At 38.7% G+C, this 24,656-nt stretch overlaps 1 protein-coding gene across 3 annotated transcripts in view; it reads left to right on the top strand.

The window, feature by feature from the left end:
• The window catches only part of LOC137268084 (putative N-acetylated-alpha-linked acidic dipeptidase), a 137,598-nt gene that overhangs the window by 56,269 nt on the left and 56,673 nt on the right, over positions 1-24,656 (top strand). For 2 of the 3 annotated variants that reach the window (XM_067802590.1, XM_067802591.1), the window contains exon 2: positions 21,075-21,345. In XM_067802590.1, coding sequence (XP_067658691.1) covers positions 21,075-21,345 — 271 coding nt within the window. Of the gene's footprint in view, positions 1-8,959; positions 9,013-21,074; positions 21,346-24,656 lie in introns of those variants that run through there. The other variant, XM_067802592.1, reaches the window with a different exon arrangement.

The raw sequence follows: 24,656 nt of genomic DNA, 5'->3' as shown, positions 1-24,656 counted from the left end.
TATTTCTCAAGTTGCCATATCTCTGCTCCATTAATAGTCATTAAGTAGTCTTTTCACAACTATAAATAGAAGGAAACCTGTCTGTTTGCATTAGAATTAATCCTGGATGGTTGAATTTAATGAGCATCCTTTGATACGTGTTTGCAGTGAAAATGAAATATTGATGGACATTACTCATCTATTGGAAAGTGTGACTGTCATTGTATGAGTAATCCCTGTAATAACTTTGTGAGGGAAATCAGCCATGACTTGGTAATACCCCTGCACAGTGTTCTGTGCTACAGAGTTCTGTCAAGGGTAGAGCATAAGTGTTCTGTAAGGCAAGGTCAGATTATGAGTCTTCTATAAGACAAGGCTAGATTGTGAGTGTTCTGTAAGACAAGGTTAGAGTATAAATGTGCTGTAAGACATTATTAGAGTGTAAGTGTTTTTAAGACAATGCACGATTATGAGTGTTGTATAAGTCAAGGCTAGATTGTGAGTGTTTTGCGAGACAAGGCTAGATAAAGAATGTTCTGTAAGACTAGGTTAGATTATGCGTGTTCTGTAAGACAAGGCTAGATTATGACTGTTCTGTAAGACAAGGCTAGAGTGTCAGTGTTCTGTAATACAAGACTAGAATGTCAGTGCTCCGTAGGACAAGGCTAGAATAGCATTGTTCTATAAGAAGCAGTATAGACACCACCAGCCACAAGCTGATAAATGACTCCAGTCTTCCTCCATGTCTGAGACTCTTTATCTGGAGGTGTGATGCTTCAGTGCCTGGTAGGAAATTGCCAGGGTCTTGCTGAGATCATACAACAGTGATGGCTAGTGTTTAATGTACCTGTGTTAAACACCATATCCAAGGATAGGCTCTCTCATTCTTCCTGTATTTCATTCTGACTCTGACAGTCAAGCAGTCGTGTGATGACTGGAAGTTAATGTACCTATGCAGTACAATCTCCCAGGACAGACTGCTTCATTCTTGACTTGTTTCATTCCCAGTCTGACAGTTAGCTCAGCTCGTAGAGCAGTCTAGATGGGCAGATCTTTGGCGAGAAATATTTTCTTGGAAATCACCCAACTGTGTTTGATAGTTTTGTAGATGTATTTGTCTGGTACTCTCTGACAGTATCTCAGAACGAGTGTAAGACAAACCAGGAAAATATTCACTAATGTGGAAAAAACTCAAGCATGATTAAAAACTGTTTTTTGTTTGAGTAAAAACTGTTTTTTAGTGTTTTGAACAAAATAATGTATGATATCTCTTTGTGTTGATAGAGAGTTTTAATCATGTCTGCACCACACTTCTTTAAATAACAATCAATGAAACTGTGGTTGCATGTGAATCGTATAATTGGGACAAGTCCAAGTTCTAAAAGATCTCAACCCATCTTTAGGTACAGATAACTTGATGTTTACTGTATGGACCTGTTAATGCATTTTCCATGAAGACTTTGCACACACTGGAACTTGATTGATACTTTTGTTTAATGACTAATGTACACATGTAGAAGACTGGTTTATTGTCCAATTGTGTTTTGGTATTTAGTGTTTGTATGTTGACATTCTGGGGTAGTGAACTTGATGGCAGAGCTTGCTTTTAGTCACAGAAGCTTTGTATTATAACATTCTGGTATAGACAAATAGATGACAGAACTTTAGTCCAGTGTATTTAGTTTGATAACAGAACTATAGTCCACCTTTTGAATAGCCATGGAGTCTTTGTATCATGGCATTCTGGTATAGTCAACTTGATGACAGAGCTATAGTCCACTTTGCTCTTAAAGCCAGGCAGCTAGTCATCCTTCCATGATATTCTGGTCCCACTCTTCAGCGAGACCAGATTTCACATGGATTCAAATCCCAGGTGGAGAATTATCATTTCTACTGTAACAATATTCAAAACATGTTTAGTTATGCATGCAAGGAATGATCTACTGTCTGAGAATCTCTGAAGAACTTTCTCCTGCGGCGCTAATGAATATTCACAAGTGGACTGATCGATCTTGGTTTTTGGATAACATTTCCTGAAAAGGTAATGAAATATTCTGTCAATAATAGAGGAGTAATATTACACTTATTTTTTGTGATTTAATCTGTTGAAAGTACAGAAATATTACAAATGTTTGTTTTGGGGGTTTGGGGTGGGGTGGGGTTCATGTTCTTTTGAAATACTGCAAACATGTTAATGAAAGATTCTGTTTTTATGGTACAAAAATCTTTCAGATGTATTTTTGTACAGAATTCTCTGCAGATGTTTAGCATTGTCATGATGAGTTCTCAGATACAGATGTGAAACATCACGCCTATGAAAGTGAAAAATGTTGTTGGTGGTATGGGTTCACTGCTGATAACATGCTGAAATGATATACACATTCAAATTGCTGAAATGATGTACACATTCACATTGCTGAAATGATGTACACATGCATATTGCTGAAATGATGTACACATGCATGTTGCTGAAATGATGTACACATGCATATTTCTGAAATGATTTTGCAGTACTTTTCATATAGTACCCAAAATACCATTGATTTCAATAGAGTGCTGATACAGGGGTGGTGGGATAGTGGTAAAGGTATTTGCTTGTCATGCTGAAGACCAGTTTTGATTCCCAGCAAGGGCTTAAAGCCCATTTCTAGTGTCCCCAGCCTTTGTATACTTGGAATGTTGTGGAAAGTGTTGTAAAACTAAACTCTGTCACTCACTCTGTTGCTTATGGTATATTGATTATATAGTACAGCTTACGGTACATTGGTGAAATGATATTGCTTGAGGTATGTTGATAATATTCTATTGAGTTAGATGCACTGCAATATGCTCCTACTACTACTGCTGGTGCTCCTGCTGGTGGTGGTGGTGGTGGAGGTGCTGCTGCTGCTACTGCTACTACTACTGCTACTACTACTACTACTGCAGTAAACCACTATGCTGAAGGAATGACGACATAAGCATTGAGCTTACAGTTCTTGTCATCGGCTCCTTCCATACACCGATGAAATACATGCTCTTTGAACTTTGATTTAGAAAACAATCCTAAATCTGGAAAATCCTCCCAAAGTCTTTGATTGAAAAGTCAAATAATCCCTGTCTGTAGAGATCCACACTAGTCTGTGACGAGCGTACGCCACTGAGTGTGTTGCCTTGAGATGATGAGAAACACCATGATTGTGTCATTAATCACCACAGCTAATCACCTCTGTCATTTAAAAATAATGTCATTTAAGCATTGCCACTTCAATATGGAGAGGATGGATTTAATTACTCAGTGTTGTTTGTTCTGTTCAATTGCTTCCGACCTTTTCCCTGGGTCCGAGATCAGCAAGACATTTCTTTACCTCCAATCAGTAGAGTGCCAATATTGTGACAACCAAGACTGACTCCAAGGGAGGGGGCCGAGTTGCTTTAATGTGGAAAATTGATTTATAGAATTGATTGTCCAATAGCAGTGAACTCACAGCCAGGAATGACACGTGAGGTAATCAAAAGTTTGAAATCAGTTTGATTAATTGAAGAACTTGCAGAAGAATGATAACATGTAACAATTTAATTATCAAGTTTCTGGAAGTTCAGTGACACAACTTTTGAGCAAAAGCTATTAAGGTTAGATTGATCATGGCTATTCTTCCATTACACACAACCTGTGATGCTAGATTGTGTAGTCAACCTTCAAATGCTGTCCAACAATGAACGGTATCTTCTGCCTAGTGTAGTATGATTATCAAACTGATAAAGCTAAACCTATAGCTGAATATGTTTGCTGTATGATACTGCAACAGAGGTTATTAAACCGTGATATACATGTAATTACTGTATGTAAATACCATCTATCAGATCAATTTCTCAATCTCTTTTCAAATGTGTTCCTCCTGGTTGAAAGACTGATCAAAGAGACCTCTGTTTGAAGACAACTTGCAGTCAAGTATCACAACATAGGATAGAAGAAAAAAACTCAAGCAAATATTAAGCTCAAGCCTCTGCTTTGACCTTTCATCAGCAAATGCAGAATCTCTCTAGGCAAGCTTACTTGCACACCAGAAGGAGCCTAGTGGGAACAGTTTAAAAATTTAATTGCAATAATCCGCCGCCTAGGGTCCAACAGGCTACAAACAGGACTGAATGACATGAGAAGCAATGGCTTCATTTGAACGTGTTTCTGGTTCAAGAGGAGCCATCAATATATTGAGCCAACGTGCTACGCAACATGCTATGAATATTCCTTGATTAGAAAGACACACGTTCTCTGCTTTCTGTCAAGGAGCAAAATTTTCAGTTATTTGCCTACCACATATCAAGGGAGGTAACTCATAAGTGGAAAAGTGAATCACAGAATGAGAACCAACAAATATTACCCATATGGGAATGGATATGATAAAAGTATTTTCATTATATATTTGCATCATGCTGATTAGCTAATTGCTTTCTTTTCATTCAATATTTTCATTGTTTGTGGAAGGATGTATGAAAAAGCATCATAACAATTAATTGTAAATGATGTCATATTTTATTCATGATTTTGGGGTCTGAGAACCTAATGGTTCAGGCATCTACTCTTTACGCTGAAAACAGAGGTTTCATTTCCCCCTCCATGATGCTGCTGTTAAAAGCAGCATAAAACTTGACTCACTCACTATTCATGACTTCACAATTAATGTAATGTGACATAGTTCCAGCAAGAGGTGTGAATAAAACTAACCTTTGCTGGTGGGACCTGGAAATGAGGATGGCAATGAATCCACAATGAGGCATGTGTGATACATATCGGGAATGTAGGGTGATGAGTACAGCAGCTGAAGTGCTGTTGATTAAATTCAGAGAAACAAAAACATTAATTCTTTGACATGTTTTGACCATAATGACGGAGTTAATTCATCCCGACAATGGCCATATTACCTTAAAATGAGTAGTATGAGAGTGTTGACTATTATCTTGACAAGCTTGGATATATTCCATTTTGATATCTCACTTTGATAACATACACACAAATTCAAATAAAAACTTTCCTTTTTTTTTAAAATATCATACATATTTGATTCCATTGATCATGAATAACAAACTGAATTCATGAAGGTTTACATTTCGATTCTGATATGTGAATTGTAACCATAACAGAAAATCAACAGAAGTCCATACTCTAAGTATGTCATAGCAATAAAAAATGGTTTGGCTGTTCTAATCTTTAGATTTTTCAACAGGCTGCATTTTAAATGCCAGCAGTCTACCAAGTATTTGTTTGATAAATAGTATCGAGCAGCTTGGGAAATCTTTTCTGATATCTTTTTCAGAAAATAAAAACACTATGGTTAATGTAAAGCAGAGTTTACAGGCAACTCTGAAAATTATAGTCAGATTATATGTTTTTGGATGTAATATGTTTTGATATGGGCAGTGTTTACCTTTGCAGTAATAAGAAAGGTTGTGCCGCTCAAACAAAGTAAATGCACACTAGATGGCATGTGTTCATGGTTAGGATGTTTTCAAAAGGCTAGAGACATGTTTCACATTTCTGTAGATAATAATCAAGAAAACAATGGATGTCTGAAACCCATACATACATACATACGTACATACATACGTACATACGTACATACGTACATACATTACATGTATTGTCTGTTGTTTGTGAATTATTGTTGAATGATTCATGCCACGACTCAACACAATTACAAAATATATCCCCACAGATCTAGACAGTAATTCCTCTAATTGATAGCTTACTGTCTCAGTGTGCTGACTACGGACATTAGCATTAGATCTATGAACTGTTGGTTGTTTTGTTGGCTTGTTTGTTGGTTTGTCAGTTGATGCCAGCAGTTTTCCAGCTATATGTCGGCAGTCATAAATAATCAAGTCTTGGCCAGACAAAGCAGTGAAGTTGTGTCGTCAGTGATGAAGAGAAAGGTGATATACCATTACAATGTCTGGTCAAAAATAATCTTTTCTCTGGGCAATAAAAAATTATAGTTTTATGGTAAATGTTAGTCGTGATCATGCTTTCTGTATTCCGAGCTGAATCAATATGACATTATCAAGTGGCTGCTTGTTTTCTAACAATCTCCTGTTCCACGTGTTGATTGTTGATCACCCGACACCTTATGTGAACGCTAGCACTAAGAAACATAGTTGTGACACTCTAATGCTTTATGAGATTGATGACCTGATAAAACATCAGCGCATGCTTGTATTCAGCAGAGTATTACAATCACAGCTCAATCAGATGAACTGAGTGTCTGTGTCAATAATCACTATGTCACATCAAAGGATGTGCATGCCACATGAATAAAGTGGAAAAGTATGAAATTGAGGGATATATGTTTTACCGATATTCTTTTCATTTAACAATTAATGGCGTTTTCACGACTTGGTGTAATGTGTTTGCTGTGTTACAATTATAATTCCTGGAAATCAATACTTGTGTAGAGAACTTGATATCTCCTCCAAATGCTTTATCCATGTTCAAAGAAATGAGTTTGGTGTTTTGAGAAAGAAACTTAGTTTTTTTCAAAGTATTCAAAACTAAAATCATTACAAGTTCCATGGAACTATCAAATTTGTTTCTCTGTTTTATGAGAGAACAAGGAAACACATTTATTTAGCTCACATTGAAATTAGTGGATGCTAGTAATCATATCTTTCCAAGTCAAAATAGTGGATATAGATGAACTAGTGTATAATTATGTTCGAGTGAGTGAGTTTAGTTCTACGCCGCACTCAGCAATATTCCAGCAAAATGGTGGTGGTCTGTAGATAATCGAGTCTGTACCAGACCAGACATGATCAACAACATGAGCATCGATCTGTGCAATTGGGAACCGATGACATGTGTCAACCAAGTCAGCGAGTCTGACCACCCGATCCCGTTAGTCGCCTCTTGTGACAACCATAGTTGCCTTCTATGGCATGCATGGATTGCTGAAGGCCTTTTCTACCCCGGGACCTTCATGGGTCTATTATGTTCGAAATAGTGGATATAAATGTATATATCTGGTGTATAATTATGCTGGAAATAGTGGATATAAATGTATATATCTGGTGTCTAATTGTGCTGGAAATAGTGGATATAAATGTATATATCTGGTGTATAATTATGTTCGAAATGGTGGATATAAATGTATATATCTGGTGTATAATTATGCTGGAAATAGTGGATATAAATGTATATATCTGGTGTATAATTATGCTGGAAATAGTGGATATAAATGTATATATCTGGTGTATAATTATGCTGGAAATAGTGGATATAAATGTGTATTCCACAGCCTGAACTCAATATGAAAACAGTGGCTTCAAATGTGTATTATCCGTTGTCAATTTCTGTCAGAAATAGTGACTTCAGATATATATTCACTTGCCTGAACTGAAAACACCTGAAAAAAAAAAATGGATGCATGAGTATATCGCTTAGACTGCAATATAATGTTTTAACATAAATCATTCCAAAGAAAACATTGCTTCCTAATGATCCCATCCTTGGTTCGATCATAGTGCAGTTGCGAAGAATGTTGTCGACACTCTACAAGATAATTTGTGTCTGGCATCTCTGCCGAGGAGTGTATCGTGTCATATACATACAGACAGGCTTAGTGGCCAATCAGACACATTATCTGAGTCTCCTTCTGAATCCCTACAGTTTCAGTTATTATTCATGACTTCTCGTCCTATGCTAAGTCCAACTGGAGGTGGTATATATCATGCTGTGGGGTTCCAAGTGATTAATATAATCCTCATCATGAATGAAGCATGATCATATCTCAACTCACAGGGAAAGCTCATCTTGCTGGCTGTGGGAGAGTTAGCCAAGTAGTTAAAGTATTTGTTTGACATTCCAGAGACCTGGATTCAATTTTCCACATGGGTACTATGTGTAAGGTTCATTTCTAGTGTCCCCAGTCGTGATATTGCTTGAATATTGCTAAAAGTGTCATAAAGCTAAACCTCACTCATCAAGCTTATGGTCAGTGCTTTGTCTAACATTAGAGGTGGAAATATACCAAACTCACTCTCTCACTGAATCACTCACTCATCAAGCTTGTGATCAGTGCTTTGTCTTACATTAGAGGTGGAAATATACCAAACTCACTCACTCACTGAATCACTCACTCAGTCATCAAGCTTGTGGTCAGTGCTTTGTCTTACATTAGAGGTGGAAATATACCAAACTCACTCACTGAATCACTCACTCATTCATCAAGCTTGTGGTCAGGGCTTTGTCTTACATTAGAGGTGGAAATATACCAAACTCACTCACTCACTGAATCACTCACTCATTCATCAAGCTTGTGGTCAGTGCTTTGTCTTACATTAGAGGTGGAAATATACCAAACTCACTCACTCACTGAATCACTCACTCATTCATCAAGCTTGTGGTCTGTGCTTTGTCTTACATTAGAGGTGGAAATATACCAAACTCACTCACTCACTGAATCACTCACTCATTCATCAAGCTTGTGGTCTGTGCTTTGTCTTACATTAGAGGTGGAAATATACCAAACTCACTCTCTTACATTGTAATTACCATTTCCCCAAATGCAAGCATCAAGTTCCTCTATTCCGAAGATTAAACAAAGAGTGAATGAATCGGATTGAAGCTTATGCAGAAGGCCTAAGCAGAAAAAAAAAACACAATGCCATTATATAAGGATCTTCCCTAATTCAATTAGTGATATCTTGGTTACGTTTACAGTTAGGAATGAAATCAATTTCTGAATAGTACCAGACCAATTACTTCTTGAACAATGAAGGGGTATGGTTTGAAGTTCAGTCTGGTTGCACTTTACTGTGTGGACCATTCCAGCATAACATGGCACCGGAACAAGTCATTTCCTTTTGGAATCATGGACAGAATATGCAGCTTCTACCCAGCATCCCTTGCAGTTGATGGTGCTTCCTGTGGTAAAGTCTAGCTGTCTGGGTGTGTTGGGGAAGATGGATGAGAGGCCAGGAACTATTGATGAGGCTGTGGAGACTAGAATTGGGGATCAAGTGGTGGATTCTAATTCAGAGACAGCCAGGATCACATCACTGGTGAGACATACATCGTCACGGCAACATCCCTACAATTTTCCTAAAACTCCTTCCCATTATGCGTATGTCATTAGTGGGCTACTGCATCCACAAATTATGATATTCATGGGATAGATATGAGTTGGTCGCATAGATTCCTGAAGAGTGACCCATGGTACAAATGTCTCATTCATAAACAAATAGCTACTGCCTCCATAAACAAACAAAAATTTGTCTCATCCATGAACAAACAGCAGTTATCCTATCCACGAATAAACAGCTATTGTCTCCATGAACAAACAGCAATTGTCTCATCCATGAACAAGCAGCAGTCATCTCCATGAACAAACAATTGTCTCCATGAACAAATAGCTATGGTCTCCATGCATAAACTACAATTGTTTCATCCATAAACAAACAGCAATTGTCTCATCCATTAACAAAACTGCAATTGTGTTATCAATAAACACCTATTGTCTCCACAAACTAACAGCAATTGTCTCCATGAACAAAAAGCAGTTGTCTTCATGAACAAACAGCCAACATCCACACAATGTCAGTTAACAAAAGAATAGTCTGTTTGGTTGACAAACCTTAATAATCTTGATATAGCCATTAACTAATGACAACATACTAGATCATTTAATGCTAGATGATATGGTGTAGGTAGGTAGCCAAGTCATTCTATTGCATTGGTTTCTTAAAGGAGGTTCAGATGTTCAAAAGAGTTGAATGTGCCATCTCAGAGGATTTGCGGTTCACTCTTGTATTTCCACTGACATGAAAAACCAATGAGACTCCTAACACAATACCAAGAACCTAACCATGGTTTGTCTGGTCCAGGTTCAAACCTGTGTAGTACAGCCAGATTAAAACCCTAATTCACTCCATCATGTCATCTGTTGACACAATCAGGCAAGATTCTGGCACGTCCAATTCTCATTCTGAAATAAGTTACATTATAGTGTTTATGTATTTGCCTCAGTTATCTGAACAAGGTGTTTTGAGAGGATACCGTAATTGTCTGCTCTGACAAGCAATCAGTCCCATACCACAAAAAGTAAGATCTTAATCTCAGCTCAGGAAACGATTGGATGATTATGTGAAAATTGCAGCTCAGTTCCATTCTACCTTGTTATTTTGGTTAACTCATTTTGTTCATTATTCCACCAACAGATAACAAAATGATATTGCAGAAAATAATGGCACTTTACCACGTCATTTACAGACAAGTTGTAAGCTAACCCAAATCCAGCACATTACAGGCATAGTGTCCATTTACTTCATGTTCTAACAATTGTCTGGGGAACTGGGAGTCAGTGGGTATAATTGATTTAGGTGATATTCTACAGAAATCAATTTATGGAAATAGTTGAAAGAATGTAACACTAAGCTTTCGAAGCATTGATTATATAGAAAGTGTAAAACAGTCTGCTCTCATGAGATTATCAAAATCTCATTTAAAAGGAGTAAAATATGGATTACATTGATGTTTTGCAGTTGATTGTCGGCATTTGCATATATTAGAGGATGGATTGTGAGGGAACATCATGAGTTGTTCTGGATCTACCTTGCTCACCCTTAAATACCTTCATGATCACAGTGGCTTCAGAAACGAGTAATACAACAGCCTTACTTTCCTTCATGGCCATTTGATCTTTTTCAAAATTGTGTTGCTTTCCCTGTGGGCTGGAGTTCGGAGAGCGTGAGGCTTGTGATTGACGTCTGATTTAGCCACGAACCATTTCTGTAAAATTTGGATAAGAGATAGAATGGGAAACTTCCTCGGAGGAAACCAGTAAGTCTGTTATTGATTTTCCCCTTTTCTGTGTAGTTTGTATATTGCAATGAATATTTGGAACTTGTCACAGTTTCCATTTATTTTCATTCTGCTGTTGGAGTGTCAATTATGAAACCACAACATTCAGTGTGTTGTTTGCAGATGTGACTCTGTATTACATTTAGGAGAGTAGTGGTATATCATGGTGACTTAATATAGGATGACACAGGAGTATTAAAGGGGTTTCCGCAACACACAGTGTGATAAATGTGGCTGCCACTATTCAAGAGAGTAAGGTTGTTTGATGTTTTCAGTGTAGATTTATCTTGGTGAGACACCTCAGATCCTTCTCTCCCTTCATTCCCCTCCTAATTCATTTTTCCTCTTCATTTTCCTCCCTTCAATTCCCCTCCCCCCTTTCATTCTGTTCCTTCATTCTCCTTTTGAATAATTCTGTTCCCTTCAATCTCCTACACTTTTGTTCACTCCTCTGTAGATTCTCCACCCTTTTCATTCCCACCTTCCTTCATTTTCCACCCCTTTCATTCATCTCCTTTCATTCCACTCCTCCTTCATTCTGTTCTTCATTCTCCTGGAGATTCATTTCCATCCACTTTCATTCTCCAACCCCTTCCTTCACCTCTCAATTCTTTCTCTACCCACTCCATTACCCCTCCCCAAACTTTCCTTCTCCCCTTCTCTCTCTCCTCATTCCTCTCCTCCTCCACGTGTTTTTTGTGTTATGCAGTTCCAGCCTGGATTTACCTGCCTTAGTCTTGCAAGTGTCTGATATTCATTTGTAGATTCTGTTCCTAAATTCAGCCTGATAATGATCCTTGGCATGTCAGCAGGACACTCATTGGTTCACTAAAGTAGAATACATCTACCACCTGTGTCACTCTTGGCTGTCTTGGCACATTAAGCTGACACTCCGTGATATTACTAAATTAATGCTAAAAGCCAACAGTCACTGTACAATTGAATGTTTGGACAGTGAGTGCTGAGTCTGAGTATTGCCAGGGAGTATCAAGAAGTCTCTGTAGATAACCTGATCATGGCTATTCACTGATGTCAACAAATACCCAAACTGTCCTTTATGTCAATAATCACTAGCTACAATCACAATGACACAAGATATCTGAGGGGCATAGTTGTTGGATCTTTGTTTTGATGATGAAAGTGATCCCCAAGAACGTCATTCACTTGGCATGGAGTCCGTCTCAGTGGAGGTGCCTGTTTGAAGCCGATCACCTGGCACGTCATTCACCTGGCATGGAATCCATCACACTGGATGCCTCTGATGTACATGAAACAGAAGTGTCTTAACATCTGAGAGACATTTCAGTAGCAAATACAACTAACCAAACTATTCATCTATGAATCAAAGGCATATTTTGTGTTTCCCAATATGACAATGAAAAATCACTTGTCCCCTTTGAAGATGTGGCAATTTCTGATAGTGCAAAAGGTCTGTACATTTGCTTGAAGTCAAACGCAAGTTTCACAGATCTTGTCTTAGTTGTTCTTGGAGAACTTCTTTGTGCCATATATTCAAACTTCATTTCCGCAACCACCAAAAAGCTCAAGGTCATTGAGTTAGGGCATAATAAATCAGACACAGCAGCCATCTTGTTTTTTAAGTGTTTAAATCACAATTCTTCACATTTCAGTTTTATTTATTGAAAGGAAAAGCAGATACATGCAGATAAGAAATGTCTTAAACAATTCCAACTAAAGGAACCAGCTGCAGAAGACTTGCTGAGCTCAGTATAGCCATATAATCCCACTCCACCTTTATATTAGCCAAGTAGTATTGTAGGTATCTTGCCATCACATAGAAAGTGACCAAACATTTGATTTGATGGTTGAGGTCCAGGAGATTTATCAGAAAAATACAGAACATAACTGTGCTTCTGCTTCTGTTGAAGCAAACACACTTTTGACACCATGTCCATGCCCGTGGGTCTCACCAACACTTGGAGCTGCCTCACTCAGGGCTTCGTCCAACACAGGATGGACACACATCATGGATATTTAGTGTGTATCAGTGTGGAGATTATACTAAGCAGATTCAATGTCTGTAAGTTCATTTCATTTAATGACACCAGTTGAGCCCAGTGTTTGCACTTAATCCCGAAAAGCTACAGGCCCTATGGACCCAGAATCATAAAAGATTGTGTGCCATGATCAGAATGTGTAGACCCTATGTTTTAAAATTCAGATAATACTCTTAGTAATGGGGGATGAAAAAGCTGTCAGCCTTAAGGACCTGCAGACCTGTTCGTCTGAGTGGTTTTCAGCTGGCTTCAGGCCTAAGGACCAATGTTAATTTCAAATGCTGGTTGGGAATAAACCTGCCGTAGACTACTTCACTAACACCACTTGTAAGTCTTCAACAAAATGTCATACTAATATGCTCAATTGGAATCTGTTGCTTTTGATTTCATGTCAAGCAGCTGAAATCTGTGAGGATGACAAACATTAATCTAATGAAATGCTGTAACTCATGGAATTCTAAGTCTGCAGTGTTGTTGTTGTTGTTTACTGATCAGCTTTCTAAAGGTGAAAAACAAAACATGTCAACTTGCATTAGATGCATGACACATTTTAACATTTTAAGCCATAAGGACCAACACTTACATTAACTTGGAGGGGCATCGGTTTCAGAGTTTTCAGTACAGGAGTGATCTTGTACTCAAACCGAATCCTTTATTTCTATTTGTCAAACAATTCAATGAGATAAATTACTGAAGACTTTCTTTATGTCTGCGTTTGTCAACTTTTCTAACTGAGCTATATTGCCATACTTTCTGTATCTGATGTAAGAATGAGCACCTCTATTTAGCATGCTATTGAAGTAAAGTCAGCTCTTGATACTGCTGTAGTGGATTGTCAGGTAAAACAACAGTACAGTGGAAGCTGTCAAAACCAGCATGTGTCCATTCCGGTAAGCTGTCAACCCCGGCATAAAATCTCAGTCCCATTTGTGGCTTTTACATTATTACCAGCTCTCTAATCTGGCACGTTGTCTAAAATGGATTATTTCTTCAGCCCTGATGAGTGCCGGTTTAGACAGCTTCCACTGTATATTAATGCAAGGAACGTGTGTTATAACATCCTCTATATATTGCCAGATTTTCACCTCAACCAGGCGTGTGAAGGAAAATGGAAAAGAATATAGGAACCTTTGTACTTCATGTGTTCCGTTTCACCAGAACATTTCCATTATATCGGAAAGGTCATGATGAAATTCCTGGTGGAACATAGATATTCCACCACTATCAGACTGTAAGGTAGAATCTGCTGCAACATTAGACCTGATAGTGTTCATTGTTGTTCGACAACTGTCCAGCAGCTTCTGTGGTGACTCCAGACTTCTGTCAGATGCTATAGTGGCCTCATCATTCATTACACCCGCCCCATATCTCCAGCTCTCACTTTTCAAGACAGCTACACTAATCCCTGCATCCAGGGTACTTGTAATCATGACATATCTGCCCTTCATTTTCGTTAACATATTACATTGCCAATATGTTGAGGTAACAAAAAGGAATTGAGTAAGGCAGGTGAACATGGAGGCATCCTCTCCATCAAACAGATTTTAGCTTTCTTTTTGCATGCCTATCAGTTTTTTAAGGTTCAATTTCGTTCAAATTCTTTTGTAATTTATGGGATTGGCCCCATTCTCTTGATACAGCCAACCCAACATTGAAGCTTCTGTCTTGTAGGTCTCATTTCAGCATGTACAAGAGCAGGTAATTTGAGACTGTGCTAACCATTTGGAAGGATCTTGAAAGGGTTTGCATAGACATTACCCCCAAACCCAAGAGATAATGATGTTATCACACCTAATCATGGTATTTCTGCTCATCAAATTGTACAAGCTGTGGACAGTCAACAGTGCTGGGAATGATCTGATAGTTTTAATGATGTTGTTATATACATGCTGTAGGATTCACTGCCTCAGCATGACTTTCATGCCGCTTTTAATAATATTCCAGCAATATCACGAGGGGGTACACCAGAAATGGACTTGACACATTGTACCCATGTGGGGATCCGAACCTGGGTCTTTTGTATGATTAGGCAATGCTTTAACCACTAGGCTACCCTCCCAACCCTTATGCTGTGGGAGCAGCAATAGGAAACACAACATTACACAACAGTAGACAACAATACACAGGATGAGGTGATCCTTGACATCATTCAGTCGATGCTAGGCGTAAGGATTAATACTCATAATACAATTCACTGAAATGTTTTTTTAAGTCATGTGTCAGCCATACAACACTCAAGGATCTTACAATAACCATCATATATTTGCACAAGAACAACTAGACAAAACATTACCTTGAAAATTTATGATCATTGCTAAATAATTTTTAAATAATGGTGCAGCTCTACAATACCACTGGCCTATGTTTCACACCTGTGTGTTATTCCCACAATCACCAACAGCTGAAGGGATGGTGTAAATCCAGCTAGGGTCCATGCAGGTAGCAAAGGTGCTGTAAGTTCCCATGGTCCCTAGTATGGTTATCTACCTTCAGTTTTTGGTGATATATAGCCCGTTTTATATATTGTATTGTCTTCTTCAATTACAATGTTGTACTTTCTTTTGCTAATTTTATATTTATATCTGTGATATTCTAGTATTTTTACTATCCATCATTTGCAGGTTTTTGTAATGTACAAATGTTCCTTCCTAATATTAAATTTCTCATCACGATATGGCCGAAATATTGCTGATGTGACATTAAATTTTAACTCACTCACTCACTCACTCACACCAGTGTTCCACTGATGATGTAACTATTCTATCACTGTTGATCTAGCTATAGCCATCACAACATTGTTTCAAATGCAAATGTGCTATCACAATGGAGTTATATGTGATAGAGATGTGATAGAGATGTAACTCTACCCATCACAACAGTGTTCAACTGATGGTATATCTCTACCATCACCTCTGTGTTCCACCAATGATGTAATTCTACCCTCACAGCAGTGTTCAACTGATGGTATATCTCTATAGTGTTGTCCCAGTGATGTTTCTCTACCATCTCATCAAACTTCTCCATTGTCAAACCTGGCTTTCAGTGCTGAGAAACCTAGCCATCCCCTAGCCATCTTTTGAAGCAATATCCAATTCATTTGTATACATAAACAGCGATGTCTCCCCCTTGACTGCTGTTGTTGACGCAGTGTGACATCTCCCACCTCCCTATTGATTTCCTCTCACACTGCTCTATCCTCACGTCAAAACACGCACATTTCCATTTATTCAAATCCAATCTTATATCTTCATTCAGTCAGTTCTAGCACTTGCCTGACAAGTTGTATTTCCAGGCAGAGATGTTTATCTACCTCTTTGAAGAAACACTTCCTAGCTGTAACATCCGTGGCATCTATGTTGTCGACAAGTAGGAAGCGAAGGCAATAGAAGCCATGAATATGTCCCATAAACCACATGTATATTAACGATTTTGGTGGTCTTGTTTATTTGTGGCCAGCAGTTCTCTGTTTGGATAGTCACACAAGACTTCAGTCATGAAGATTGGTAGACTGCTCATAACTGCCGACATAACTCAGACCTATAGTTGTGGATCTGTTGGCAACAATGGAGGTGTCTGACTACATGTCAGTTTGTACAGAACCAATTCTTTGACAATACGATTTGCTGTATGTTTTATCATAAATTTGATAGATACAAGGAGTCCTTGCAATGAGCTGACAGATACAGCAAACGTACTGCTCTTGTGTATTCTGTCTGCTAGTCTCTCAACTCCTTGCTCCAGAAATACACTTATCAAACTTCCATCACCATGATTAGCTTTTCAGAGCAGCCATAAACAACTGAAGGAAGGTGATTAACTGGATTAAGTTCTGACACATTGTCCTCAGTTTAAATCTTCCATGTACAATAGTGAAATGGTGATTAGACTGAATCCTTTGAAGTGGATATATTCTGTCTTTAAGATGGGATAACAGTATTAATAGAAAGGTCATGTCAAAAGCTGTTCACATGGGATGTATGTCTGCTATCAATGTTTATTTTTGAAACCTCATAATGCTCACTGTTCTTATTTGTTGACTCACCGTGGTCAGATGACCTGGTCAGATGACCTGGTCGGAGGCGCCTGACGAAATGTGATTGATAGACTATGGTTAGAAGGAACTAAAATTTATTATCATTTGAATGTGTCAAAACTGTAGTTGATAGGATCACAGATTTCTTAGATAAGATCTGAAATAATGATCCAGAAGACTGTGTTATATCTTAAATAAAGCCAGTGAGAGGGCACTTTATTCCTTTATGTCATGCACACCTTCCAAACCCAGCTGTGAGTGGCTCAAGTCAGATAATTAGTTGTGAGGAGCAGGTGCAACACCATTGCTAACAATGTCCTGGTGTTATTCTTGTTTGGTGCCAGTTCTTAATACAGTGTCTTTGATAATTGCATTTAAATTATTTTAAAAGCTAATACTTGTGTTTGTTTGACTCAATCTCTGGTAGATCAGAGCAAAACATGTACAAAATGTACAGTTGATTTTTTTTCTAGCCTATTTTATGATAAAACTAATCTAAACTAATCTAAACCTCTACACATGTAATACACCTAATGTATAAGGCTTCAATGCATGCTATCATTTCCAGAAATGAAAACTTCAGTTTCTTTCATATTTTAATTGGACAAGTTTATAATGTGTTTGTTCACTCACAGCATAATATTACCATGGTGTGTTTAATTTAACACCATGATACAAAGTAACCTTCCTTTCTGAAACTCAGAAAAAGGGATTCTATTTTATAGTCAATGCACATTATACACAAAAACAGTGTAAATTTCCATTGTTTCTACCAACTGAGCAAATGATAGTGGAGAGAATGTGGCAGCAGATGAAAGCCAGGCCATGGAATAAGTCGACAGCAGCACTAATAAATCATGATGGACAGGTATACATGTTAATTTCAACATCAACACCATAAATCATTCGATTTAAATGTTACCTTGACAAACATGTGATATGATCCAGAGGTTGTATTGATGTTACGCGTTTCTTCATTTTCTTGTTTTAACACCTCAAATTTAAGGGTTTGAAAAAACTGAGTTAAATACCCGAGCAGAGCACATGTAGAATCTGCTGACATTACAAATGTGTTCCCAATCAGTGGCTGAGTGAGGGCCCTATCCCCATTCATTTGACAGAGTTGGACTCCACAATGGCAGTCAAGCCCAGATTAGTCTGGATATCATGGTATTGTTATTCCAGGGGACTTTATTGACGTGAAGTGTGCATGATTACTGTATCAATGAGGGGGAATGGCTGAAGACAGTAATTTCATTTACTCAGTGGAATATGCCAGCATTGGTACAATGGAAGCATGATAGTTTCCTGCTGACTCTGGACCTGCTGAAGTGCCACAGAGTCAAATTCTTTATCGATTCCAAATATTTTGACATTTCTCAAATTTACCGAGAATTATCGGTTACACATGATTGATAATGGACACCTCATGATGTTGTGTAATAAAAATAATCAACTTACGAAGACCTAACACCACTGAATATGTAGTCATGTGAAATCAATTTCAAATTTGTTTATGAAGTAGTCAATAAGAAGTCTAAATAGACCTGATTACTGGTCAAATATTGCTTCCATGGCAACAATATTGGATATTAATTAACAAGTCGAGAATTCAGGGATCCTATAGTTGGAATTATCATCCTGTGTAAGGTGTGAGTCATGCCTGGTATTGGGGAGATTAGTGGACTCACTGAGTCAACAGCTGATAAGGCAGGGTGATATATTACCACCACAGCATTTCTACCTATAAATTGAGTGATATCTTGTACCAGGGAAGTCATTAGAGAGTTGATATACACCTTGCGTGAGTATAATGAATGAGATATTGTGCAAAGGAGATACAGAACTGATATACATTGGCTGGGGAAATTGTATGTGATCTGTTGTACCACCCTGACACACAGTTGATTGGAGGGTTTACAGGGAGATAGTGGGTGATCTGTTGTACCAGGCTGATACAAAGTTGATAGGTTAGTATACAGGGAGATGGTGGGTGATCTGTGATACCAGACTGATACAGAGTTGATGAGGTTTTGTACCAGGCTGATACACAGCTGATGAGCTGTTGTACCTGGCTGATACTCACTTGATAGGGTGATAGACATGGAGATAGTGGGTGATCTGTTGTACCAGGATGATACACAGTTGGTATTGTGATATACAGGAAGATAGTGGGTTATCTGTTACACCAGGCTGATGCACAGTTGATAGGGTGATATACCTGGAGATAGTGGGTGATCTGCTGTACCAGGCTGATGCACAGTTGATAGTGAGGTATACAGGGAGATAGTGGGTGATCTGTTTCATCAGGGAGATGTGAAGGTGATACACATTGACTGTGAGTTACAATAATTGATGATATGTTGTTACTGGGGCAACTTCTGATTGTTTCTGGAAACAAATAACAGGTGGGAAGATTTAATAAAATTTGAGCGCAGAAGAGTATGTAATCATATAGACACCATGGGGAAGGGAGTATGTAGTCATTATAAGGAACTAGACACAGTCCCCAGGTTTTCTCTCTTCGAAATGGACAAGGGTCTGTCTCTGTGTGGAAGCAGACACCTTTTCTTCATCCTCAAATCCTGCTAATCTCTCATTCTCTGCTACACTCTTTTACTCAATAAGCCCAGCTTAAACTGACCGTAAAAAGCGTAAAGATTTTCATCCTTTGGGAGTTATGCTAAAATTTGACAAATATTTTTTCCTGCGTCTGATCGATAGTAATAATGGTGTGCCATGCCAGATTGTGATAGCTCATCCTCTGGGTCATCTCTCGAGTCTTCATCAAAGGGTTGAGGGAGAGAGTATTGCACACGCTGCAGATGCATTTAAATTGGGTAGAAATAAAAGAACACTTCTCTGCACTGACTGATGACAGGGCTTATGTCTGATTAGCTGTAAATGTTGTGTTGCCCGTCTATCAACAATATTGAAATGATATAAACTCTGCCCTAGATTCATCACAATTCTCATCCAGAACTGGATCAATTCCCCTTCTGAAGACTTTAAGGCTGGGACAAATTATGTTTTTTGTTACACATATTCTAAATTCAGCAAAGTTTATATTTAAATGCAATTTTTGTTGTTTGATCAATAGTAATTATCGTCTGCATGGCCGATTGTGATGGTTAATGATGGGGGCACCTCTTGAGTCCTCGCTGTCTGATGACAGTAAGGCTGGGACAGTTTTTGAGACATGAATAGTGAGAGGGAGAGATATAACTTCCATGTACTAGTATAATGTGTATATTAATAGTGTTCACCATAACCTGAACATTGTCAATAAAAACAATGTCTTCACACTCAACGATAGAAGATATTCTCCCTTTGTGTGCTGAAAAACCTTCCATTCTCTCATCTGACCTGTGTATCTTATTCCACTTACACTTTCCCTGAACACCAGGTGTCATTCATATCTGTTTTACCTGACACATAAATGATGTTTTCTGAAGGCTAACCGCTCTTCTATTATATTCTATGTACCCTATATACAAGCAAGGCACATTTCAATGTACCCTGCTACTAATGGCAACTCATTCAGTACATCATGGTAGTGCTTCTTTGTCTTGAATAAATGCATGATGAATTGAATTGAATCATGCATGATGCATGGAAATTACTAGTATTTTGTGATTGCAAATTGATAGAAGGAAGATAACTCTAAATCTATTCTTCTTATGTCATCTGCAAAATCTAGTGACAGCTATGAAAAGATTTGCCTCGCATTCCAATAAATGAATTGTAACAAAATGTTCAATTTAATAATGTAGTCCCTTAGAATATTAAGAAGGTTAATTACACCACGACACTTTACTAAGACAATACCTGCAGGAAAAACAGCAAGATCCAAGATTCGAATCCTCTGATTCACAAAGTTTGGGGCCCATGGGTTGATGTACCCTTGATGTCTGTTTATGGAAACATAGACAAACATCGAGGGGACATCAACCCATGCCCCCCTCGTGACCAATGAACAATTATAATTATGAAGCTTTTTTTCCTTCACACCGAAGAAAATTTCTTTCTGAGGAAAGTCAAGACTGGATATTCTTTTGCACTGACATCCCCTATATATTATCAATGTGACGTTGACAATCTAGACCTTGCTTCTTCCATATATGGTCATCTTCTGCTTCATTTTAATGCAACAACCAATTCAGGCAATGCCTTCCAAGCATTTTATGTCAATCCCACTTTTGATATGTTTCAGCATGCCAACCCGCGGCTACATCGCCGGCAAGCCGGTGTCGAGGTGGGATGCGGAGTCTGACAATATCGACATCGAGTACAAGAACCTGGACAGGCCACGACCCCAAGCCTGGTGTGGAGACTGCTTCAGTGGGAGAAAGGGGACAATCCTCAAGGTCCTCCTGCTCATCGTCATCTTCTTTGTAGGCCTCATTCTTGGATACATCATCAGACGCAACATTCACGAGACTTTTATTGCACCGGAGCAGAAGCCAAACTTTGGAGTCCAGCAGGTAGGTTCATTTGTTTGTATGTAGTCTGGATGCCTAGCTGGTAAGGACACTGTCGGGTTTGGCCAAATCATCAAAGGTCTTGCACGTTAGCTTGCAGAGTTGTGTACCTTTGACACATCTGAATTGTGATTGACTCCTGGGCTTAAAACCCTGATTGTCTTGATAATGGTTCAAGGTTTTATGGCAGAGTAACTTTACTTCTAAGTATCACCAAACATAGTGGATGTCTGTGAACTGGGTCACCTAGGCTTTTGAATCAAACACAATGGTTGTTGTTGTTTACAACAGCGGTATTCCAGCTATATGGCTGTGGTCTGAACACAATCATGTCTGAATCAGACAGTCCAGTGATAAACAGCATGAGCATCGATCTATGTAATTGGGATACCATGAAATGTTGAACGAAAATGATCCCTTGTGATAGTACTATTCAAAGTATGTTGTGGTAAACTCGCTCACTCACTCACTCACTCACTCACTCAACATTGTCTGAATTCATATAAGTCATCCTCTCATCAAGACGGTGGACATGACAGTCTTTTACAGCCAGTACCATGATTCCTTTGTCTGCCATCACTAGTAATGCCCTATGCACATGAAGGACTAATACTAAGACCAATATATTGCACATCCTGAACATTAATCTAGGAGCCAAGGGTGTTTGCCAGTTGTGTCATTGTTCCATGAGGGTTGCTAGTAGGTTGGTACTCACCATGCACCATGTTAATGAACATATAGTTCTTCTTGAGACTTGGATGTCATGGTTCTTAGAGTTTAAAGTGTATTCAACTTGAGTGTCCTATGATGGCATGTCTTCTGTGCCTTCTGTGGAAAATGGTAAATGATTTCTAGGAGGAATTCCAGATGTCTTCCATACTTGTCAGCTTGATGTTTACAGTCTTTGTGAAGGTCAAGGACATGTCGTGACTATGTGCAAATCAGAGAGGAGTGTTGAATAGGAAATTTCAACCAGACAACTGGACTGGCAACTCTCCCAAGTTACCTTACCTGAAAAAATGCTGCCAGTCCAGAATTGTCTAGACTAATGTAAGCAACAGGAACGTAAATGTGAGGAAGGAAGCGCTAACGTCAGATTAATGTCAGAATAATAACACACTGGCACATCCATATCTGGATTACATTGACTACATTATACAAAAACAGCCTGACCTTTGGGCATGCTATTTTTTAAAACTGACTATCTTGCCACAAAACAGACCTTCTCAGACTGGTGGGAATTTATAATGCTGCAGAATGCTAATGCCATGGACAGCCCTGTTATTCAATACACCCACTGACCATGAGTTGTGCCTAGTCCCATAGTAATGAAACGAGATGACTATCAGGGGTTCTATCTCCAACTCAGTGACAACACTCCATGGTGTTTCAGCCCTGTAGCCCAGTGTTTCACTACATGTTTCAATGTGTTTCACAAATCGTTCATTTACCTACACTTCCCTCCAATATTAGTAGGAGCAGTGGCATAGCCTAGTAGTTAAATCATTTGCTCGTCACACCAAAGACTCGGGTTCTATTTCCCACATGGTGTATGGGCCATTTCTGGTTTCCCCGCATCCCATGATATTGCTGGAATATTTGCTAAAAGCTCACTCACTCACTCACTCTATCAATAGTCCTGAAACTGACAAAATTACTGCTCAAAGCCGGGTAAAGTGTCTCACTGACCAGTGGACAAGGGCTTGTCCTGATACTAATTGGCATCTATTTATTTTGCTAATGAGCCAGTGATGTGATTAGTGCAGCAGAATTGGCAGTCTGAAGGAAGATGGTGTCTACTGGGATCTTGTTGATTAAGGCATGACATTTGGTCTCATCAATATTCAACCAAAAGACCTTCCTAGTTACAGGCATGAATTGTGGCAGCTGTCCAGGACTGATAGTTGTTGCCATTTTAAGGAAACTGGAGCTCAGTTTCAGTCTGATTGGAAGCAAACCTCTCCCTGTTATGACTATAGTATTTTTGTTAGTTTGTTGTGGCTAGGTGTCTTGATGACTGATGTAGTTCAAATGTTTCATCAACAACATGACTGAGTCAGTGATTATTTCTATATACCACAGCAGCAGCAGATCAAAATACTTGTGGATATTTGTGGTTATAATTTGGTGTGATGTTTGCCAACACATTTAAGTGACGTTTGGTTGTATCACAGTAACAGCACCATGTAGCAGAAAACCTCAAGTTGCCAAGGACTTGACACCCAATGAATCCATTGAGCACAGGCTTACCTCCCAGCTGGGATCACCGAGTACAGACTTCCACCCAAGTGAAACCAGTAAGCATGGACTTACCATTCAGGTGAAACCAGTGACCACAGGCCTACAACTCAGGTGAAAACAGTAACTATAGATGTACTTATGAGGTGAAACCAGTGAAAAACAGACTTGCAAATCAGGTGAAACTAGTAACTATGGACATACTATTCAGGTTAAACCAGAGACAGACTTCAAATCAGGTGAAACTAGTAACTATGGATGCACTATTCAGGTTAAACCAGTGACAAACAGACTTACAAATGAGGTTAAACCAGGCATACTATTTGGGTAAAATAAGTGAGTCCTCAGGTGAAACCAATGAGTGTCTGGTGTTCAAAGGCATCTTGGACATGATGTCCAGGTTCTTCAGTACGTGGAGGACAGGAGACATATCATGAGGATCAGATGACATAGTTTAGGATATGAAGCAAAATGAAAATTTTCGTTTCCGGTGCTAGGAACCACATTCAACCTCATTCATTTATCATGGTGTCATTGACATGTATCCAAATCCGAAATTGAAACAAAAGGTCACTGAAATCACTACAAAACTGAGTGGCAGTGCAAATACCAATTCAATATGACAAAAGCTGTGTTATAGTGATAGTGAGTGAATTTAGTTTTAGGCCACTTTTAGCAATATTCCAGCAATTTCACAATGGGGGACACCAGAAATGAGCTCCACACATTGTGCCCAAGTGGGGAATCGAACCTGGATCTTCGGCATGGTGAGCAAACACTTCAACCACTCAGCTACCCCTCCACCCCCAAGTTTTGCAATAAAGACACTGATGATCATATTCACATATCTGCACCATTTGTCAAGCTCATAACACCTCTAGGCACGGAATCTTTAGTGAACACTGATCTTCACACAACTACTGGTCTTTTTAAGATATAACGTGAGTGGATTGTAAGGCAAGAACATATCTCTTTATAGATGTGAGGATTTTCAGAAGTTTCTGTTGTGGATCGTTCTGCAATACTATCTGTCAGAATTTCTTGAAGAATCTTGGTGCTCTACATCCTTAAAGACT

This window comes from Haliotis asinina, chromosome 16 (genome assembly GCF_037392515.1).
Source record: "Haliotis asinina isolate JCU_RB_2024 chromosome 16, JCU_Hal_asi_v2, whole genome shotgun sequence".
In the NCBI taxonomy this organism is placed as follows: Eukaryota; Metazoa; Mollusca; class Gastropoda; order Lepetellida; family Haliotidae; genus Haliotis; species Haliotis asinina.
The sequence above is the reverse complement of the archived record's forward strand: the minus strand, read 5'-3'. Positions and strand labels throughout refer to the sequence as shown.